At 40.9% G+C, this 19,739-nt stretch overlaps 1 protein-coding gene across 3 annotated transcripts in view; it reads right to left on the bottom strand.

The window, feature by feature from the left end:
- smc5 (structural maintenance of chromosomes 5) overlaps window positions 1-14,241 on the bottom strand; it is a 72,403-nt gene extending 58,162 nt beyond the window's left edge. Inside the window, exons 1-3 of one of the 3 annotated variants that reach the window (XM_084324197.1) lie at window positions 14,070-14,241; window positions 3,689-3,830; window positions 1,008-1,060 (exon numbers count right to left, since the gene is read on the bottom strand). In XM_084324197.1, coding sequence (XP_084180323.1) covers window positions 1,008-1,060; window positions 3,689-3,830; window positions 14,070-14,206 — 332 coding nt within the window. In that variant the 5' untranslated portion in view covers window positions 14,207-14,241. Of the gene's footprint in view, window positions 1-1,007; window positions 1,061-3,688; window positions 3,831-5,093; window positions 5,581-14,069 lie in introns of those variants that run through there. The other 2 variants (XM_084324198.1, XM_084324199.1) reach the window with 2 other exon arrangements.
- Between the last annotated feature and the right edge of the window lie 5,498 nt (window positions 14,242-19,739).

Raw genomic sequence — 19,739 nt, 5'->3', positions numbered from 1 at the left:
TTATCAGATTGCAACGCAGATTTTTGCTAAACGGTAGATAAACTAACTGCGTTCTAATTTATGCCAATAACGTTCAGGTTTGTGGTAGATAATCGAAATTAAATTTAAAATAGGAAATCCACAAGTCATATGATTTACAGGAGCTGGCTTGAGCTGGGTAGTGTAATCTTTTGAAATTCCAACACCATTCGAAAGCTCTGGGTCTCCTCTCCTCATACGACTACAAACAAAATGGCGGTGCACATTAACTTCCTTCGATATTCGCTGGTTTCTGAATACATTTCCAAACTAATATTTCACCAATAACACTTTAACCTATTGGTAAACAAACGTATTGCTGAAAATATACACTATGACTGCTGTTTTGACAGGGTTAGGGTATTTACTCTTGGCTACATTTGAAAAGAAAACGCACCATTAATTCATACAGTCTGTAGAGATGGATTTATGGCGTGATGTCATTTGCAGGTCACCATCGGACCGCTCGGGCTTAAGAGGTTAAATATCATTCTATATCAAGAGTGGAGAAAGGTCTGGAGAGATCCACAGTATGATAAGTTAAACTACACAAAACTCCACAACCCACACATCGAATCAAAACTGAAAGTTAAAATAGTGCAATACCAAGCAGGGCTCTAGAGGTCGCTGTTTGACGGCACTACAGATTCCAACTTTAAGATAATTTAGTTTGGAGTCGATGGAATATAAAGTTGAGACTTTGTGTGCAGTAAGAATGAAGTTTGGATCATGCACCGATAATTATTACTGATATTTTGAAAATTGTCATCATGTCAGTGATATCAGTCTGGATCAGTTCGATATCCGATACCAGTATCAGTACCCCTCGATTTTAAGAAGGGGTAATTCCACAACAGGATATGCCCCATTTAAAAGATGTGATACCTACTAGGGCTGGGCGATGGAATGAAACCTCTAGCTCCATCTGTGGCAAGGCTTGCAATTGTAAATGTGAGTGTGTGTGAATCTGTGACGGTTGCAAGACTTACAGTACAATCTCAATTAATCCTTTTTGGCAGCGATGCTTGACAAAAGCTCCAACCTACAGGTAGACAGGGATGATAAAAGAGCCTTACGATGTGGATATACAGGGCGATTAATCAAGTTACAATTAAAATTATGATTTTGGCTACGTCTTTGTTAACTTGTAGAGAGTCTGGATCAGCCATGAGACTGAGTATAAGTGTGCCATTGGCCAACTATTTCAGTTGGAATTCTCCTCCCCTTCCGCTATCTGAGACACTATTTCGTGTCGCTGCATCCTGGGCGTAGCGCCGGCCAGGATGATTGCGATTGGTTTAAAGAAATACAAACAAGCCAGTGTTTTTTCTCCCTATAGCGGAATGATAATAGGCTCAGCCAGACCTCTCTCCAGCACTGGCACAGCGCTAACATAGTGTGGAGAGACAAGTAGTGTGGCTACACAAGACTTTACTTGTAGATGACAGAAAGGTAAATGGTAAATGGCTGCTTTTTTATATAGCGCTTTTATCCAAAGCGCTTTACAATTTGTTACTTATTACCCATTCACACACCGACGGCGGTGTGCCAACCTGCTCATCGGGAGCAATTAGGGGTTAAGTGTCTTGCTCAAGGACACATCGACACACTGCCCAGAAGGAGCGGGAATCGAACCGGGAACCTCCGGATTGCCAGACGACTGCTCTACCTCCTGAGCCACTGTCGCCCCCCGAAAGGCAGCCTTTGGTCGAGAAGAAAGGTAAAACAATAGTAGGGTGACAATAGGGTGTCACGGTTCACGGTTAATTTCGGTACAGTGGGGGAAAGTTTGCAGAACGTGGCTCGGGGGTGGCTACACTGGCACACCTACTTCCAGTGAATGACGCTAAGCTAGGCTAACGGTGTGGCTGTTCCCTAAGCCTAATGCATGAACAGAGAAGAAAAGGGTATGTATCTGCTTGTCCCTCCAGGGTAGGTGGCAAATAAGCTAATTTCCCAAAAAGTTGGCGTGTTCCTTTAAAGCAGGGGTCAGCAACCTTTACTATCAAAAGAGCCACTCCCCCCCCCCCCCCCCCCCTCCCACAAAATAAAATGCTCAGGGAGCAGCACAACCTATTTACCCTTCAAATGAAGATAACAGTGTATAACGTTTTATATATCCCCAAGCATACCCCACATTTAGCATAAAACGCCTGACAATTGCATACCCAAAGTAATTAGCGATTTATTATACTTTATACTTATAGCACACAGTTTGTTGCATTAATGGATTATAAAGCAACAAAAAGAAAATATTTGACTTTTTATTGCTGTTTTGGAAAACCTCAAACTCTTATGAAGAGGAGAAAAAATACTGGCTGTGTAGACCTATTTTTAAATAAAACACAGAAGGAGACAAAACACTGGTGTCTGTAGACCGACTTTGAAATAAAACCCTGAACTATTCAGGTATATTTGAGTCCTTCCCTTATTTGTGGAACATTTATCAAATAAAAAGTAGTCCACTTTGAAAAAAGACTACCATGTGTAGACCTACTTTGAAATAAAACACAGAAAAGGAGAAAAAACACTGGCATCTGTAGACCTACTTTGAAATAAAACCCTGAACGATGCAGCTCTATTTGAGTCCTACGGAAGCGTATTGCTGCCACACCAGAAACAAACAAAAAAATCTGTATCACGTTATAACATAAAGGTTTCACGTTATAACATAAAGGTTTCACGTTATAACATAAAGGTTTCACGTTTATGTTATAACGTGAAACCTTTATGTTATAACGTGATATGGATATTTTTTGTTTGTTTCTGGTGTGGCAGCAATGTGAAACCTTTATGTTATAACGTGAAACCTTTATGTTATAACGTGAAACCTTTATGTTATAACAAGAAGTTATCACGTTAGAACGTGAAACGTTTTATGTTAAAACAAGAAGTTATCACGTTATAACGTGAAACCTTTAACATGATACGGATATTATTTTTTCTGGTGTGGCAGCAATACGCTTCCGTAAGTCCTTCCCTTATTTGTGGAAAATCTATAAAATAAAAAGTTAATTTTTTGTTGTTCGCAAATTTCGCACCACATATCAGGCATAGCCTGCAGCGTTAGTCTTAGTCGTGAAAGCAAATTAATCTGTCCACGCTGAATTAAACCCTCTATTTTCCTCAGACTTTCCTTTTTTTGGATGTATCCATGGTTAGCTTACTGGGGGGTCGGAAAGTCAAGATTAGCCACTTGCAGACGGCAGGGAGAGACGCGGGGTGTGACGTACTGTATATTTTTGTTGAAATATTTTTGTTGACTATAATATTTTAGTTGATGAAATATTTTTTAATTTCAGTGTCACAGTATGACATCGATCTCCAAAATAAGAGAACAAAAAAGAAAAAGAAAAAAAAAGTTAAAAAAATATATTTGGGGCCAGGGAGCCGCAGCTGATTGGCTAAAGAGCCGCATGCGGCTCCGGAGCCGCAGGTTGCCGACCCCTGCTTTAAAGTAACGTTCAGTACACAGCCTGTACTGAAACGGTTCGGTACGAATACGTGTACCGTTACACCCCTATGAAACAACATTGTCATATGATGTTCTCAAATCAATGAGTAATCATGTTTGATAATTGTGATGATTTTTGCCATAATCGAGCAGCCCTTATATACAGAGTAGTATATATCAACAAAGGCAGCAATCACTGAAGGAACCCTGACACACCTTGTCCCCTCTGCCCAGGAGAGCGGTCTTGCCGGCCAGACCCAGGCATATGGCACAAACAATACTGGACTTCCCAGTGCCATTGGGTCCCACAATCATGTTGAGGTTGGGTCCAGGGTGCACCACAGCGTTGTCATACGTACTGTGGGGGGAAATGGTAAAGATGGTGAGAAACACAAACCCAACAGCTCGTGAATCATCAAATTGTCTTGTACAATTACAATTTAGTCCATTTAGCTGACGCTCTTATACAAAGCGACTTACAGATTGTGAACAACAAGACACCAGGAGGGGAACATCTCTGGCAGCTAAGGGTCAGTGGTATTGTTCGTCAAATAATATTGAGCTTGCGTGTTACACTCAGAGTGCATAGAAAATGAGAAATAGACATATTAGCATGATAGGTAGTAGTATAAGAATAGTAGCATAGTATTAGGGTACATAATAGTAAAAAGACAGTAAGTAATAGTAAGACTACGTATTTTTGCGCTCTAAACCCAATAGACAGACTTCTGCCTCGGAGCCCACTGAACAAAAAAAGTTATGTAACAAGTAGTGTAACTAATTACTTTTCCCAGGGCGGGCGAGTATCACTAAGTAAAAGTAATCAATTACTGTTTAAGAATTACTTGTCATCCGTGGATAATGACTTTTGGGGAAACGGATCTGGTAATAATACACAGCATTTGTTTTCTGGCCTATCGCGTTTTCTCCCAACCCCTAGCCCCTTACGTGACTGCGATGTGCAAGCCAGGTATGGAAGCAAATGAGTGACAGAAGTATTTGAATTTGATCAGACACCAAATTTATAGCATTGAAAATAATTACTTTGAAAACATGCATCTGAATTTTTTCAGACACTGAATTTATAGCATTGAAAATAATTACTTTGAAAATCATGTATCTGAATTTTTTTGCTCCGAATTTACCTATGTGAAATAAAAAGTCAGTGTTTAAAATTCAATGTAAAAAATTCGAATGCATAATAAAATTCAATGAAAAAATTTTGATGCATAATTGTAGTTTATAAAATTCGATGTAAAAAATTCGATGCATAATTGCGGTGTATAAAATTCAATGTAAAAAACCATCCTCCGGGCTACCCAGACAGGATAAGCAATCGAGCCTGGATGCAATCAAACTGACTTCTGGCCTATCGCTGCACGGCTTTGTCAGTCATGTGATCACACCAACCCGGGAGAAAGATGGCGGTATATATACATACGGTGGGGAGAGAATATACATACGGTGGGGAGGAGACTTTACATTAGGAGGGGGTGGGTGGGTGGGAGAGAAATATACACTGTGGTTATTTGCTTCTTCTGGGACGTTAGCCAACGTTACACGCTAGTTAGCTAGTTAGCTGCTTGGTCGACACAGGTATCGAGGTGCAGCAGCTACTTACAGGAAGTTTTTCACTGTGATGCGGAGGATGGATCCCTCGACAAAATGTGCAGTGTCTCCGGACGTAGCTGCCGGCACATTGTCTGATTCTTTAGCTGTTCTTTTCCTTTTCTTCGCGGTGGCCATGCTGGAAGTGCTCTTGGTGTTGTTCAGCACAGATGTGATATATGTCTGTGAGGGCCGACGATCCACTCCACTGGTCAAATTACTTACTCGTGAGTAGTACGTCCGTTGATAAAGAAAAGCAATGTCCACAGCCTCTCCAGTGCAAAGATATCCAAATGGTTTTTTGTAAAGTCTTTCTTTACAGAAGTGGTCCTAAATATTCCTGTCACTCCTACAAATACTACTACAAGATACAAGTACTACTACAAGTAGTGATGCACCGATGTGAAAATTGTGGCCGATACCGATAACCGATATTAATATTGCTGTTCTGGCCGATACCGATATTTACCGATGTCGATATCTCTGTATAGAAAACACTTTTTTATGATAATCAAATAAAGAGCTATTTTCCAAAACGCATATTTTTTTTAACTTTTGTAACTTATTTTCAGAAATGACAGATATTTTGAAACTATTTAAGGCCAAAACATGTAAAAAGAAAAAGAAAATAATTTTTTTTTATAATTTTTTTAATATCGGCCCTATCTTGATATCGGACCGCTACCGATGTGTAAAAAAATATCGGCGGCCGATATATCGTGCATCACTAACTACAAGGTAAGAAAACTGTATTTTCCCAGTCTCCAAAATTACCGCCGACTCGACACATGAAAATTCCTTCGTAATGTGAAAGCCGTAAATCCACGTGCTGGCTCCTGGCTTCAGTCCATTGTTGAGTCCAACCTTTCAGTGCTGTTAAGTCTGGTCGAAGATGCACAAAATGCCGTTCTGAGCAAACGCCCGCTTATATAGAGATCCAAATGTTCTAGAATGTTCGGTTATGACATCATACGGTGACATCACGAAGGTTCCATAACTTTCTATCATGACGTCATACTGTGGTTCTAGAATGTTTTATGTTCTAGAATGTGCTATTATGACATCACCACAAACGTTCTAGAAGGTTCTATGGTCTAGAATGCTCTATTATGACAAATACGACGGTTCAATGACTATCTAAATCCAATCAATATTAAACATTCATACAATACAATAACCTAAATATATATAGCTTTGGCTCTTACAATGTCTATGTTGTTGTTCAGCCGGACAATGTTTCGCGCCTAGTAGAATGCGGATATCTATGGCTGATTGGACAACGTGCGTCACGTGTAGAGAGCGTCGCTCTCTCGGGCTCTGCAGCTGTGGACCATACTCCACGTGTGTACACAAACCCCCCCTCGTCGCAGCACTGCCCCCTCCCTGCTGGCAGAATTATATTGATTGATTGATTGAAAACTTTATTAACAGATTGTAGAGTGGGTACAATAATAAAGTACGGCTCAATACAAACAATTGTTATAAGGGGATGCCGACCAGAGAAAGGCTTTCGTCTTGTTTACATCAGGGTCCCCCATTTTCAATTCATCGTGGCATGAATATAACCGTGTGACGTCAGAATAAATAAAAAATACTTCCAGACCATCTTCACTGTTTTTTATACTTCCTGTTTGTTTTATTTTTTAACCTCGACTTTTAACTGCCTTGCTGTGTGTTTTTTTTTTTACAATCTGTAAGGTGACCTTGGGCGCCACCAAATATAATGTATTATTATTTTTTAATTTGTTACATTTAGTTTCACTAAGTTAGGAAAGTAATGTTAAGTCAAGCCTGATGTTGCCTTGCACAAAATAATGATCCCAGTCTCTTCCACACAGTGAGGCATACAGTTTATTAATTGAAGTTTATTTTCCGTCTTTGTTTACAACAAATCAAAAACACACTTGTGATCCTTTACAATTCTTAAAAAATATATATATTTTAATATATATTAAAAAAAAACGTGGATTAAATGTTTTTTTTTTTATTTTTTTTTACTTTTTTGGAAAAAATATTTGGACAATGGGTATCGGATCTTTTATTATTTAATTTGTTTATTTGGATGGGACAATGCAAAATTAATGAACACTGTGGAGTGTAAAAATTGCCGGATTTAGCACGAGGCTAATTTCCATCCGTTGTCCCCAAACATAAAAACAGGACTCATAGAAACAGTAAGAAATGTACAAATACATAAAAACAGGACACATAAAAACAGTAAAAAAAGAAAATTACAAATACATAACAGCATGTCACATGTGTTCACATGACTGGTTGGACTTCAGCCATTTTTTTAGTTGCCCTCTAAAAGAAGCAAGGGTGGGGCTTTCCCTTATGGAAATGGGGAGACTGTTCCATGTTTGACTGCCTTTTATTGACAGGACGTTTTGGCCTAACGTGGTCAGTCTACGTTGGACCATGCAGTCACCTCTGGTGTCTGACCTGGTGCAGAGTCCAGCGTTTCTTTTTTTGTAGATTAATTCCTGTACAGGAGGGGGAGCTAGTCCATGTAGGCATTTGTAGATGAAACAAGAGCTTTTTAAGACTTTTAAGATTTTCAAAGCTCAAAAAGTTTAATTGTTTAAAAATATTGCAATGGTGGTATGCCAATGGTTTCCTGGCAAATACCTTGATGGCTCTATGATAAAGCTGTTCGATGTGTTTCATGACAGTGAATGACCAGTTTGTGGTGGGCAATTCCAGCGTTATGGATGTTACATTCAGAGAGAACATTGGAAACTTAACTTAACATTGACAAGGCATCGATTTGAATTGGAAGTATAATTTACACATTTTAGTTACACTTATTGAGATAAAGATGAGCCTGCAGTAAGAAATGTTTTGACCTTTTGGATTTTGAGATGGGTGACAAAATACACAGCGTTATGGATGTTACGGAAATTGACAAGCTTTTCGGACTCACTGAACACATGATGAAAACTCTGTGAATATCTTTTTCAAAGAATAACATGTTTACTATCACTTTGTAGGGAAGGGTTTGAGGTACCCAAAAAGCACATTCAGGAAAACCTGGCATTTCCTCTCAAGGAATGAATCACAAAAAAGTGCCGTTATGGATGTAACATTTTTGCTAAAAAATAGGGCTTTAGTCTTTACCCACATGTGTTTGACTTCGGTAGACCATTTTGAGGGTCAAACCAGTCTGGATTCATGTTGTAGTCTGAAAAAATGCCAGGAAATGCTGAGAGAATTGTTGAATATATATAGAACACAAATGTTCTAGAATGTTCAATTATGACATCATACTGTGACATCACAAATGTTCTAGAATGTTTGATTATGACATCATACTGTGACATCACAAATGTTCTAGAATGTGCTATTATGACATCATACTGTGACATCACAAAAATAAAAATAAATCTTTTCTTTTTTTTAGTCTTAAATAGTTTCAAAATATCAGTCACTTCTGAACATAAATTACAAAAAGTTTATGGAAAATAGCTCTTTATTTGATTAACATAAAAAAGTGTTTTCTATACAGAGAACAGCAATATTAATATCGGTTAAATCAGAAAATGAGTTTTGGAGCAATTCCATGAAAATGTCAACCTCACCATGAAAAAGAAAGTTATAAAAAATCAAGTCCAATTCACTCTGCCTGGACTGGTTCAGAGAAATGGTATCTCCCTCTGTTATCCATGCGAGGATTGAGGTGTTCACGAATCTGATCAAAACTGACCCAGGACTTGTCCTCTTTGGTTGGAAGTGCAGCGGTAAGCCTCCATAAGGGACATGGACATGTGGCATTTCTGAACCCTCTGCTTGACTCCTTCTCTTATGGTCACTGCATCCTTCATTCCTGGGGCCTGTCTTAAAATGTCGTCCCCGGACTCATTTACTTTCCGTTTGGTTTCATTTGGGGTTTCTGTGTTTTTTGGGGTGAGTTTCTTGTCACGATACTCGGCGAAACAATAAAAAATACACATGTAGGCTGAGCAGATGCGAGGGGGAGATGGCCGACAGCAGCCAATTAGCAGTAGGCTAACGTGGACACTGCTCTGCCTAGGCCCGGCCTAGACCAACAATGTGTGAAAAAGTTGTGTCTGGAAATATGTTGGATTTTAATCAAACAAGGAGTCATAAAATACTTCTGATTTAAATCAAACAAAGGGGTCATAATCGGACTTAACACACATTTTTGATAGTGTTTTTTGTCTATTTCAGACGTGTAACATCCATAACGCAAAAATGTAACATCCATAACGGCACTTTTTTGTGATTCATTCCTTGAGAGGAAATGCCAGGTTTTCCTGAATGTGCTTTTTGGGTACCTCAAACCCTTCCCTACAAAGTGATAGTAAACATGTTATTTTATTATACTTTGATTTCTCCAGCGCCTTCAACACCATCCAGCCGTCACTGCTAGCGGAGAAGCTCTCTGCGATGCAGCTGGAGCACGGCTTGGTGGCCTGGATCAAGGACTACCTCACTGAGAGGCCACAGTACGTCAGACTAAAGGACAGTCAGTCTGACGTACTGGTGAGCAACACCGGCGCCCCCCAGGGAACTGTGCTGTCACCCTTCCTCTTCACCCTCTACACCTCAGACTTCTGCCGCAACTCCAGCGGGTGCCACCTGCAGAAGTTCTCAGACGACTCCTCCATCGTAAGCTACATCACCGACGATGATGAGGAGGAGTACAGAGCCCTGGTGGAGAGCTTCGTGGGGTGGAGCGACAGCAACCACCTCCAACTCAACACCAGTAAGACCAAGGAGCTGGTGGTGGACTTCCGGAGGGGCAAGAAGAGACCCCCCCCGATTCCCATCTCCATCCGAGGGGTGGAGGTGGAGATGGTGGACTCATACAAGTTCCTTGGGGTACACCTGAACAATAAACTGGACTGGTCGGACAACACAGAGGCCCTCTACAGGAAGGGACAGAGCAGGCTGTTCTTCCTGAGGAGACTCAGGTCCTTCAATGTGTGCAACAAACTGCTGCAGTCTTTTTACCAGTCTGTTGTGGCCAGCATCCTCTTCTATGCTGTGGCATGCTGGGGAGGCTACATCAACTCAAGGGACACCAACAAGCTCAACAAGCTGGTGAGGAAGGCTAGCTCCGTGGTGGGAGTCGAGCTACCTAGACTTGAGGTGATGGTAGAGAGGGGGATGATAAGGAAGCTGGATGCCATCATGGAGAACCCCTACCACCCCCTCTACGACGAGCTAGTCAAGATGAGAAGCTCGTTCAGCCACAGACTCATCCCCCCCCGACACTCAACTAACCGCCTCGGACAGTCCTTCATACCAGCGGCCATCAGGCTCCACAACAGTGGGCAGCGACTAGCAGCCTCCAGGCCCCACAACAGGGGGCAGCGACAGCGACTGCTACCAGACATTGACCTGGGACTTATAGGAACCCAAGGGGGACAAAGTAGACTACCCTGGTACTTTGATTAATGTATACTCAGTAGATAGTAAATTATTATAACACTACCTCTTGCATACTGCACCTCATGTGACACTGTGAATAATGTGAATATTCCTCAGCTAGTCAGATAGTAAATTATATTGACCATATTGATCAAATTGTTTACACTGCCTGTGTTGTCTTTTACTACCTGTATACTGTGTTGTTTTACTACCTGTACCCCTCCCCCCCTCCCCCCCATGCTGCTATGATGCCTGAATTTCCCCAAGGGGATCAATAAAGGAATATCTTATCTTATCTTATCTTATTCTTTGAAAAAGATATTAGCAGAGTTTATCATGTGTTCGTTCAGTGAGTCCAAAAAGCTTGTCAATTTCCGTAACATCCATAACACTGTGTATTTTGTCACCTATCTCAAAATCCAAAAGGTCAAAACATTTCTTATTGCAGGCTCATCTTTATCTCAATAAGTGTAACTAAAATGTGTAAATTATACTTCAAACAAAGGGGTCATAATCGGACTTAACAACACACATTCGGAATGTAACATCCGTCACTTGCAATGTAACATCCATAACGGTAACATCCAGGGGAGGAAACTAACTTTTTGGCTTACCAGCCAACTGGCGAGTATCTGATTTTTTTTACCAGCCAAACAGATTTTTTACCAGACAAAAAAATTCGCTAATTGTGATAATTACTTCTTTGTATGTCAAGCCGCGTCAATGTTGTGTATGCATCTGGGTAGGCACACTGTGCCTTTAAGACAGCACGGTGGTCTTACGACAGTGCTGTGAAGTACCGTCAAGTGTTGTGGTAACGTCAGTTGGGTTGGTGTGCTGTTGTGCACAGTGCACTGGTTGAGCTAGCCCCTTTCGTGACTGCGATGTGCAAGCCAGGGGCTTTTGAGCATGAAATAAAATGTCTAACCTTACGTCGTAGTCCGGTGCTTTTTTGGAAACATTATAGTCATAACAGATACACCTAGCTGGCTGCTTTGAGCACACGGGGCTAACGTTAGCTAGCAAGGACTTTTATTATTATATGTCCGCGGGTTGGCCAGTACTGCGCAAACGTTTATTAAACATTATATGTCCGCGGGTGGTCTTGTGCAGTGCTCTCGTGGCACTGTCAACTAAAGCGAACACTCAGAAGACGCGCACCGTTTGCCAGTGCAGTGATTGCAGAATGTTTTTTATTTTTTTGTATACTCGCCAGCAGGGGAGGAAACTAACTTTTTGGCTTACCAGCCAACTGGCGGGTATCTGATTTTTTTTACCAGCCAAACGTAAAAAATACTAGCATTTGGCCAGTAAAGTGGCCTAATTTCCTCCCCTGGTAACATCCATAACACTTGTAAAGAATACAAAAAATAAGACCAGAATGACTAATTGTTGCTATGTCATCTTTATAAAAGTTAGCTTTGCTTAGGAAGTTTGGTTGACATTGCATTCCAGATGCATGTTTTATGACAACTTTTCCAGGAAAACGTTATGGATGTTACATTCGCTGTCCCATAAAGGGGCATTATAACAGCATGCTTCACCTGCCAATGGAAAGACACAAAGTACATAATCTATTCACATATTGATACAACAGCCCTTCATGACCAAAGGTGAGGTTAGAAAAATATCTGTTGATCTTTTTTTTTGCCATTCTGGCCATTCATAAAGTCATACAATTAGGTTAATCGAAAAATAAATGTTTACATCATTGTGTCTCCTCCTGTAGTGTGAAAAAACATGCATTCTCATAAATATTACGATCAAATCTATTTTGTACTACAAAATATAGACCTTGATGATACATTTGAAATTGGTTTGGTTATGATCATGTTATTTAAATTTTTTCATGGTGAGGTTGACATTTGCATGAAATTGCCCTCAAGCAGTATTCAATATGTGAGAATATCATGCAATGAAGATACGTTTTTGCAGAATCAACTGTTAAAAAAGGCCGGATCGGTATCGGTATTGGCCAATAAATACCCAAACCCAAGTATCGGTATCGGCCCTATCGGGACTGAAAAAGTCGGATCGGTGTATCCCTACTTTTAACCCAAAGATCAACCTGTCAATGTGTACAGCGGACCAGAGTGATCCTCTCAGCATGCCGTAGCAACCGTCCCAACTCCCTGCCCAATCCCATATGACTCCACATTCTCCATCACCAGCTAACCTGGAAGTAGCATGGTATCTTGGGAAGTTGGAATGTCAACAACACAACCGACTGTCACTGGGATGTTGTTTACATTTAGTAGACGCTTTTATCCAAAGCGAATCATAAGTCCTGTACAACATGTCAGCAGGAAGGGTACAACTCTGGCAGCTAAAGGTCAGTATGATTGTTCAAACAGTGTCAAACTTGAGTGCATAGTAGTATAGACATATTCGCATAGTGATACACTATACGACTAAGGTACCCATGTGCCACATCAATGTGGAATGCCCAACCCAAAGCTGTAAAGGAATGTGAATCCCTACCCACATTCAAAACCGCTCTTAAAGAGCACCTACGGGAGGCTGCAATTCGAAACTGGCCACCATAAATGCCCAAAACCCCCACCACCTCCTAATAGACAGTCTCCTCCCCACCGCATGTATATATTCCCTCCCCGCCGTATGTATATCTCTCTCCCACCCACCCACCCCCTCCTAATGTACAGTCCCCTCCCCATCATATGTATATACTGTCAGGATCTAGGGGTAACAGTAGTGTATATTTGAATACCGTTTATGTCACAAATGTATCAGTACTAAATACCTATATGTCCCTATGCCATAAATGTCATGTATGTTGTGTATGTCAGAAATGTCTATATGAATTGAAAATGGGGGACCCTGATGGAAACAAGACAAACGTCTTTCTCAGGTCTGCATCCACTTAACAATTGTGTGTATTGAGCCGTACTGTATTGTACCCATTCTGCAATCTGTTAAATAAAGTTTTCATTCATTCATTCATCACTTTGGAAGTGTGCGGCTGTTGTCCGAATAGTGAACATTGAAAAATAAAGGCACGACATTTAGAGACGTCCCCGTCCGTCGTAGGCTCGTAGCGTTCTGGTACGGGGGCGCAACAGGTGGGGTAGGCTGGTGATGTATGCTTGTTGTTGCCGCTTGCAATAAATCGTCTTCTGCTTCGCGCATGCATTTAATATGACGGTATTATTATTATTTATCTGACTCGACCGCACCCCCAAGTCAGAATGAGTTCCCGCGTCACTGCTCACTCCCTGCTGCCACCAAAGCCTATGGGCCACACATTATGACCTCATTAAAGTAGATTAAAAAAACGACTTTGTTATAGTAATATATAAATCATGACGAGAGGTCTGTACCACAATGTCGTGGCAACACGTTGACTCTGTGAGATGAAAGCACTGCTGTTCTTCGGGGCTGCTTTACTAAAGTTGCCCGCTAGTGACAGTTGACATGTTTTTAAGTTGAAGTTTTTAGAAAGGAACATAGCTCGGCTGGCAATCATATAGATCAGCAAGCTAATAGGAACGCTGTTGGGTTATTTGCTTCTCGGACGTTAGCCGACGTTACACGCTAGTTAGCTAGTTAGCTGCTTGGTCGAGGTGCAGCTACTTACAGGAAGTTTGTCATTGTGATGCGGATGATGGATCCCTCGACAAACTGTGAAGTGTCTCCGGGTGTAGCTGCCATTCGTACATTGTCTGCGTCTTTAGCTTCTTTAGCTGTTCTTTTCCTCTTCTCCGGGGCGGCCATGCTGGAAGTCCTCTCTGTTGTTCAGCACAGATGTGATGTTCTATGTCAGCCTGACAATGTTTCGCGCCTAGTAGAATGCGGATATCTGTGGCTGATTGGACAACGTGCGTCACGTGTATACACAAACCCCCCCCCCGTCGCAGCACTGCCCCCTGCTGGCAGAATGATATTATGACTGATTGATTGAAAACTTGCAGAATGGGTACAAATTACAATACAGTACAGCTCAATGCAAACAATTGTTATAAGGGGATGCCGACCAGAGAAAGACTTTCGTCTTGTTTACATCAGGGTCCCCCATTTTCAATTCATCGTGACATTTATGACATACACGACATACACAGTACTGTTACATCCAGACATTTATGACATACAAGATATACAAATATACAGTACTGTTACAAAGGGTCAGATTAAACCGAATATATATATTTATTGCTTGAGATATATTGTATAATATTTGTATATCGTCTGATATCCCTTGTATATTCTTTGTACATATACACGGAATATCCCTTTACCTAGTACAGGCCAGACCATAATATTCGTTCTCCTATTGGACAGCGACCCCCCTAGGCGCCACGGCCATACCCCCAATGTCTAGTTCAAAGTCACCGCTAAGACATGCCTGAACATGCCCGGTTCTGCGCAGTAATATGAGACAGAAATAAGGCTGGTACTAGATTATTCACCTTACGTATAAATACGGCGCAGGTGGATACAGCAGTAATCTTAGTAACAAGTTGAAGCCTCACACCACGATACAACGTGCTGTGAAGTGGGCCCGTTTTGCCCCGAAATAGAGCCTTGAGACCGCGTGCGAATTGATAGCTGAAGTGTCAGAGTTTAACGCTGTATCGTCGAGTTCGACCTATTCTATTATTAAGTAATAGTCTATTATGTATAGTGTATCGTGCGGCTACCGTTCTACAGTGACCAGCATTACCAACGTTTCATCGTACCGAGCTAGTGTGCTTATCCAGGCTGGGCGGCCTAACCTTGTGCCGTCATCCGAGGAGCCCTAGACGAGAACCGTGTGGATATGTACACTGGATAACCTACACCGACGACTACAGAGCCCTTTTCGGCTGGATTATAATGCTTTGGTCCTGTGGCTGTTGGAGCAGAGAATCGTCTACACCCACTACCGTGTGGGATTTACCCTGTGAGGCGCACCGTCGAGCCCGCCTCTAGGACTCTGAGGCTGGCTAGCTTTCCTCCATGCGGCACTGCACACCGGAGAATAGCTGTTGCTTTGTCTACGGATCAAGGGATTATTGCACTGTCTCCTGTACCTGGAGCCTCCTTATTCCTCGTTGATCCAGACTTCTGCTACCGACAAATCCTCTCCCCTGCTGGCTTACAACCGGAGGGGACCCCCTTAGTATCTCCAGCTGACCTACTAGTGTACCATATATAATTCTTATGCTACAGGTGGTATTAATTATCCCCTTCGTAATATGCTCATGGACTTACGCTCTTGACCTATTCATGCACATTCTTCGCCTTACAAGCGCAACTCTCAATCTTAATAAATGTAAGATAATCTTGGTGCTCTTCTAATAAATATTATTATAAACAGTACTTTCTTGTTAAGCCGTGTTATTGTGGGGGTGTTCATCACATATACCTGTGTACTGTATGGCCAGTAGTAATGTACATAACTCAGTAGTGGTTTAATGATACCATACTTATCAATACAGTCAGGGAATTGTACCCCTCAGTTACAAGTACTGTTTCAGAGAAAGAGATCATAAAAAAATATATACATTCGAGGAGGAAGAAACTGTACATTGGAGGGGGATGGGTGGGGACGGGGGGTTGGAGATTAACCGGGGCCAGTTTTGAATTGCAGCCACCCGTAGGTGCTCTTTGAGAGCGGTTTTGAAGGAGGGTAGGGATTCACATTATTTTACTGCTGTGGGTAGGGCGTTCCACATTGTTGTGGCATAATTGCGAAACGTGTTTAGTCCCTTGTTTGAGCCGAATCTGGGTTGAACATGATTTGTGGAACTCCCTCTGATGTTGTGGTCGTGGAATTCACTGATCTTTGGGAAGTATTTCGACATGTACATGGGTATCTTAGTGGTGTACTCAATACTCGAGTTGTGGGGGGATGGCATCCCCCCTGAAATAAAAACGGTCAATATCATCCCCCTTCTAAAACGGCCATCCCCCCTGCCCATCCCTTATGTAATTTTTATTTTTTTTAATCAATGAACATGGTATTACTGCTATTTCAACATTCAGTTTTGTTCGCATGCCCCCCCCCCCCCCCCAATTTGGAAAAATATGAATTGTCCCCCCCAATAATATGTGCTATCAAGAGTATAGTGTATCTACTCCCACTCTGTAATTCTAGTTTTAAAATACTCCTAAAAGCTTAATTTGCACATTAAAATAATTTTCTACCGGGGGACGATGCCCCCCAAACTTGTCATGAGATCTGCAGCCCTGACCAATGTGACCATCTTGCAATGTGTTTTTTTCTCACAACTCGAGTACTGGGTGTACTGTAGTGTATCTTGTAGACCAGGCCCATTGCAAGTTGCTGTACTCTGTTGTCTCTAAACCATGGTTGTCAAAATGGGCAGGGGTGAGGTGGGTTTTAGGAGTAAGGTCAAGCAGTAGTCTGACCAGTTTGTTTTGTGATGTTTGTCTTGTTTTTAGGGCCTTTGAGGTGCTTTGGTACCATGAGGTGCAAGCATAGTCGTAGTACCCTTGAATGAGTGCTCCTGCCAGAGTCTTCAGGGTATTCTTGTTTACCAGAGAGAAGATCCGGTACAAGAATCTTGTTCGTTGGTTGACTTTTTTTATTACATTGGTTGAAAGTTTTCTGTTAATCTGGTAAACTGAAAAAAGTGTTGATAAAGTTGTTTAATTGCAGAGGCGTAACCGGATATGACGCCATGCAGTTAAGCCACACATTGTGCAAGTGGAGAATACTGTAATTAATTATAAGCATACTTGCCAACATTAGACTATGAAAAAGGGAGATTTTGTGTTGCTCCACCCCACCATAAAAAGATGTTTAATAATTATTTTTTATTTATTAATAATAATAATAATAATAATAATAATAATAATAATAATAATAATAATAATAATAATAATAATAATAATAATAATAATAATAATAATAATAATAATAATAATAATAATAATAATAATAATAATAATAATAATAATGAAGTTTCTTCCCTCTTCTGCATTTAATTTCTTTTATTGTGCCTATATGTATGACATTGCTGATAAACCTTTTGTAACCTCGTTGTCGCTTTAAATGAGGGTAACCTCAGTCTTACCAGTTGAAATAAAGGGTTGAAATGAAATTATTTGTTTTATTTCATAGCTAACAATAAACTTCATATAAGACATAAATGTGCCATAATAAAATATTAAAATTTAAGGAATATGATGCCCGCACACTGTATTACACCTCCCAATACTTTAATGCAACGTTTCAACGGGTTTCATCAGGCAAATGACTCACATGTGGCATGACAGGTAATATAACAGACTGGTAAAAGTAAAATATTCACCATGATTTACAGTACAATGAGTACAATTTACATCACAACTGCGACCTAACTGCAAATAGTATGCTAGTTACATTGTTTATTTTGTGTGTGTGTGTGAGAGAGAGAGAGAGAGAGAGAGAGAGAGAGAGAGAGAGAGAGAGAGAGAGAGAGAGAGAGAGAGAGAGAGAGAGAGAGAGAGAAAAATAACAAAATGCGTGATGTAGATTTTAGTCTTAAAGCGGGAAATATTACTTCATACTAGATAAATGTGCATGAATATTTCTTTCAATTTGGGAGCTTTTTCCACGTCCATTCTCAACATATCGGAGGCTGACTGGATGACTGTGAAGTTACTGAGGGCAGAGACATTCATCAGGTTGAACAGTATATGGACACCATGTTGTGGCCACCTTATCATAGTGAGTCACTCATAAGCCACCAACACCCAAGAACTATTTTTTTTCTTTCTTTTTTAATCTGCTGTCCAAACTCTGGTAATAATTAGCTCTGACTGAAGGGAGTTTTACGTCCACTCTTGGTTGCCAGATTGGGCAGAAATAATTAAATGTGGAGTATGAAGTATATTGGACTTTTTCTCAATCTAATCTGGCAACATATATACCCCCCATATAATAAACATATGTTTTGTGTGGGTAACACGAGAAATTACCAAACGGGAGCACAGCGGGAGAACAGTTAAAAAACGGAAGTTGGCAGGTATGTAATGTATCTGACAATATCACATGTTATTTGTTGAAATAAGGAGATACAGTTACAGAAAATAAGTCACTAATTGAATACAGTTTCCCTGGCAGACCTCATAACCCCCTACTCCACCACCAGGTCCCTCACGTCGGCTGACTTGCGGCTCCTGGTCGTCCCGCGTTCTAAATTTAAACTCAGGGGTGACTGTGCCTTTGCAGCCCCTAGACTGAGGAACAACATCCCCCTCTTTGTCAGATCTGCCCCCTCGGTTGATTCCTTTAAGTCCAGGCTCAAAGCACACTTTGTAAATCAATGGTAAATGGCTGCATTTATATATAGCGCTTTTATCCAAAGCGCTTTACAATTTTCTTCCTCACATTCACACATTCACACACCGATGGCGGAGGCAACCATGCAAGGTGCCAACTTGCACATCGGGAGCAATTAGGGGTTAAGTATCTTGCTCAAGGACACTTCAACATGCTGCCCGGGAGGAGTGGGAATCAAACCGGGAACCTTCCGACCAGACGACTGCTCCACCTCCTGAGCCGCTGTCGCCCACTTGTATTCGATGGCCTTTGGATCACCCTGGTATGGTGTTTTATGCCTATCATAATGTTGTTTTTAATTGGTTGATTTGTGCCTATGATTTGTGACTTGACTTGACTTTGCCCTGCTCTGTTAAACAGTGTTTGTAAGTTTGTTATTTATTTAATTCGATAAGCTGGGTGGCAGGTCAATATGACTGTGAGGTCAAAAGTCTGTGTTTGATTTCATTGTGTAATGAGTATAGTGCCCTTCAGACAGCCTACTGCACATGGACCAGTAGGTGGACACTGGTGGTGATAGAAGTAGCCTATCCATGTCAATTTGAATGCATACAATACTTCCATGCTTTTCAATGACTTGAATATAATGTACATATATATATCGAACAGAGAACATAATAGGCTACTTATAAATGGCCTAGTCTTTTATCGTCACTTACTATCAAATGTTAAAAAAAAATCTATATAACTATCATATTTCAGTGTTTGGGAGTGTTCAAGCCTTGAGGTTATGTTAAATTGGATGCTGGTCCTTGAAATCCATTTTTATAGAATGTGACAATTTATGTAGCTGACTCTAATGGCATGCCTCAAAGTTCATGAACTTAACACATTGTTGCAATGCAAACCTTTCCCCTTAACACAACTACTGAAACTGCTGGTGTATATGTGAGTAAAATTGAAAACTTGATTTAAAGTAAAATAAAAGTATATAATTTCCTGAAAGGGAAACGTTCAAGTGAAGCACAGTATGAGTAC

Source organism: Notolepis coatsorum (assembly GCF_963971535.1).
Source record: "Notolepis coatsorum genome assembly, chromosome: 11".
In the NCBI taxonomy this organism is placed as follows: domain Eukaryota; kingdom Metazoa; phylum Chordata; class Actinopteri; order Aulopiformes; family Paralepididae; genus Notolepis; species Notolepis coatsorum.
Note: the sequence above shows the minus strand (reverse complement) of the source record. Positions and strands in the feature narration are given on the sequence as shown.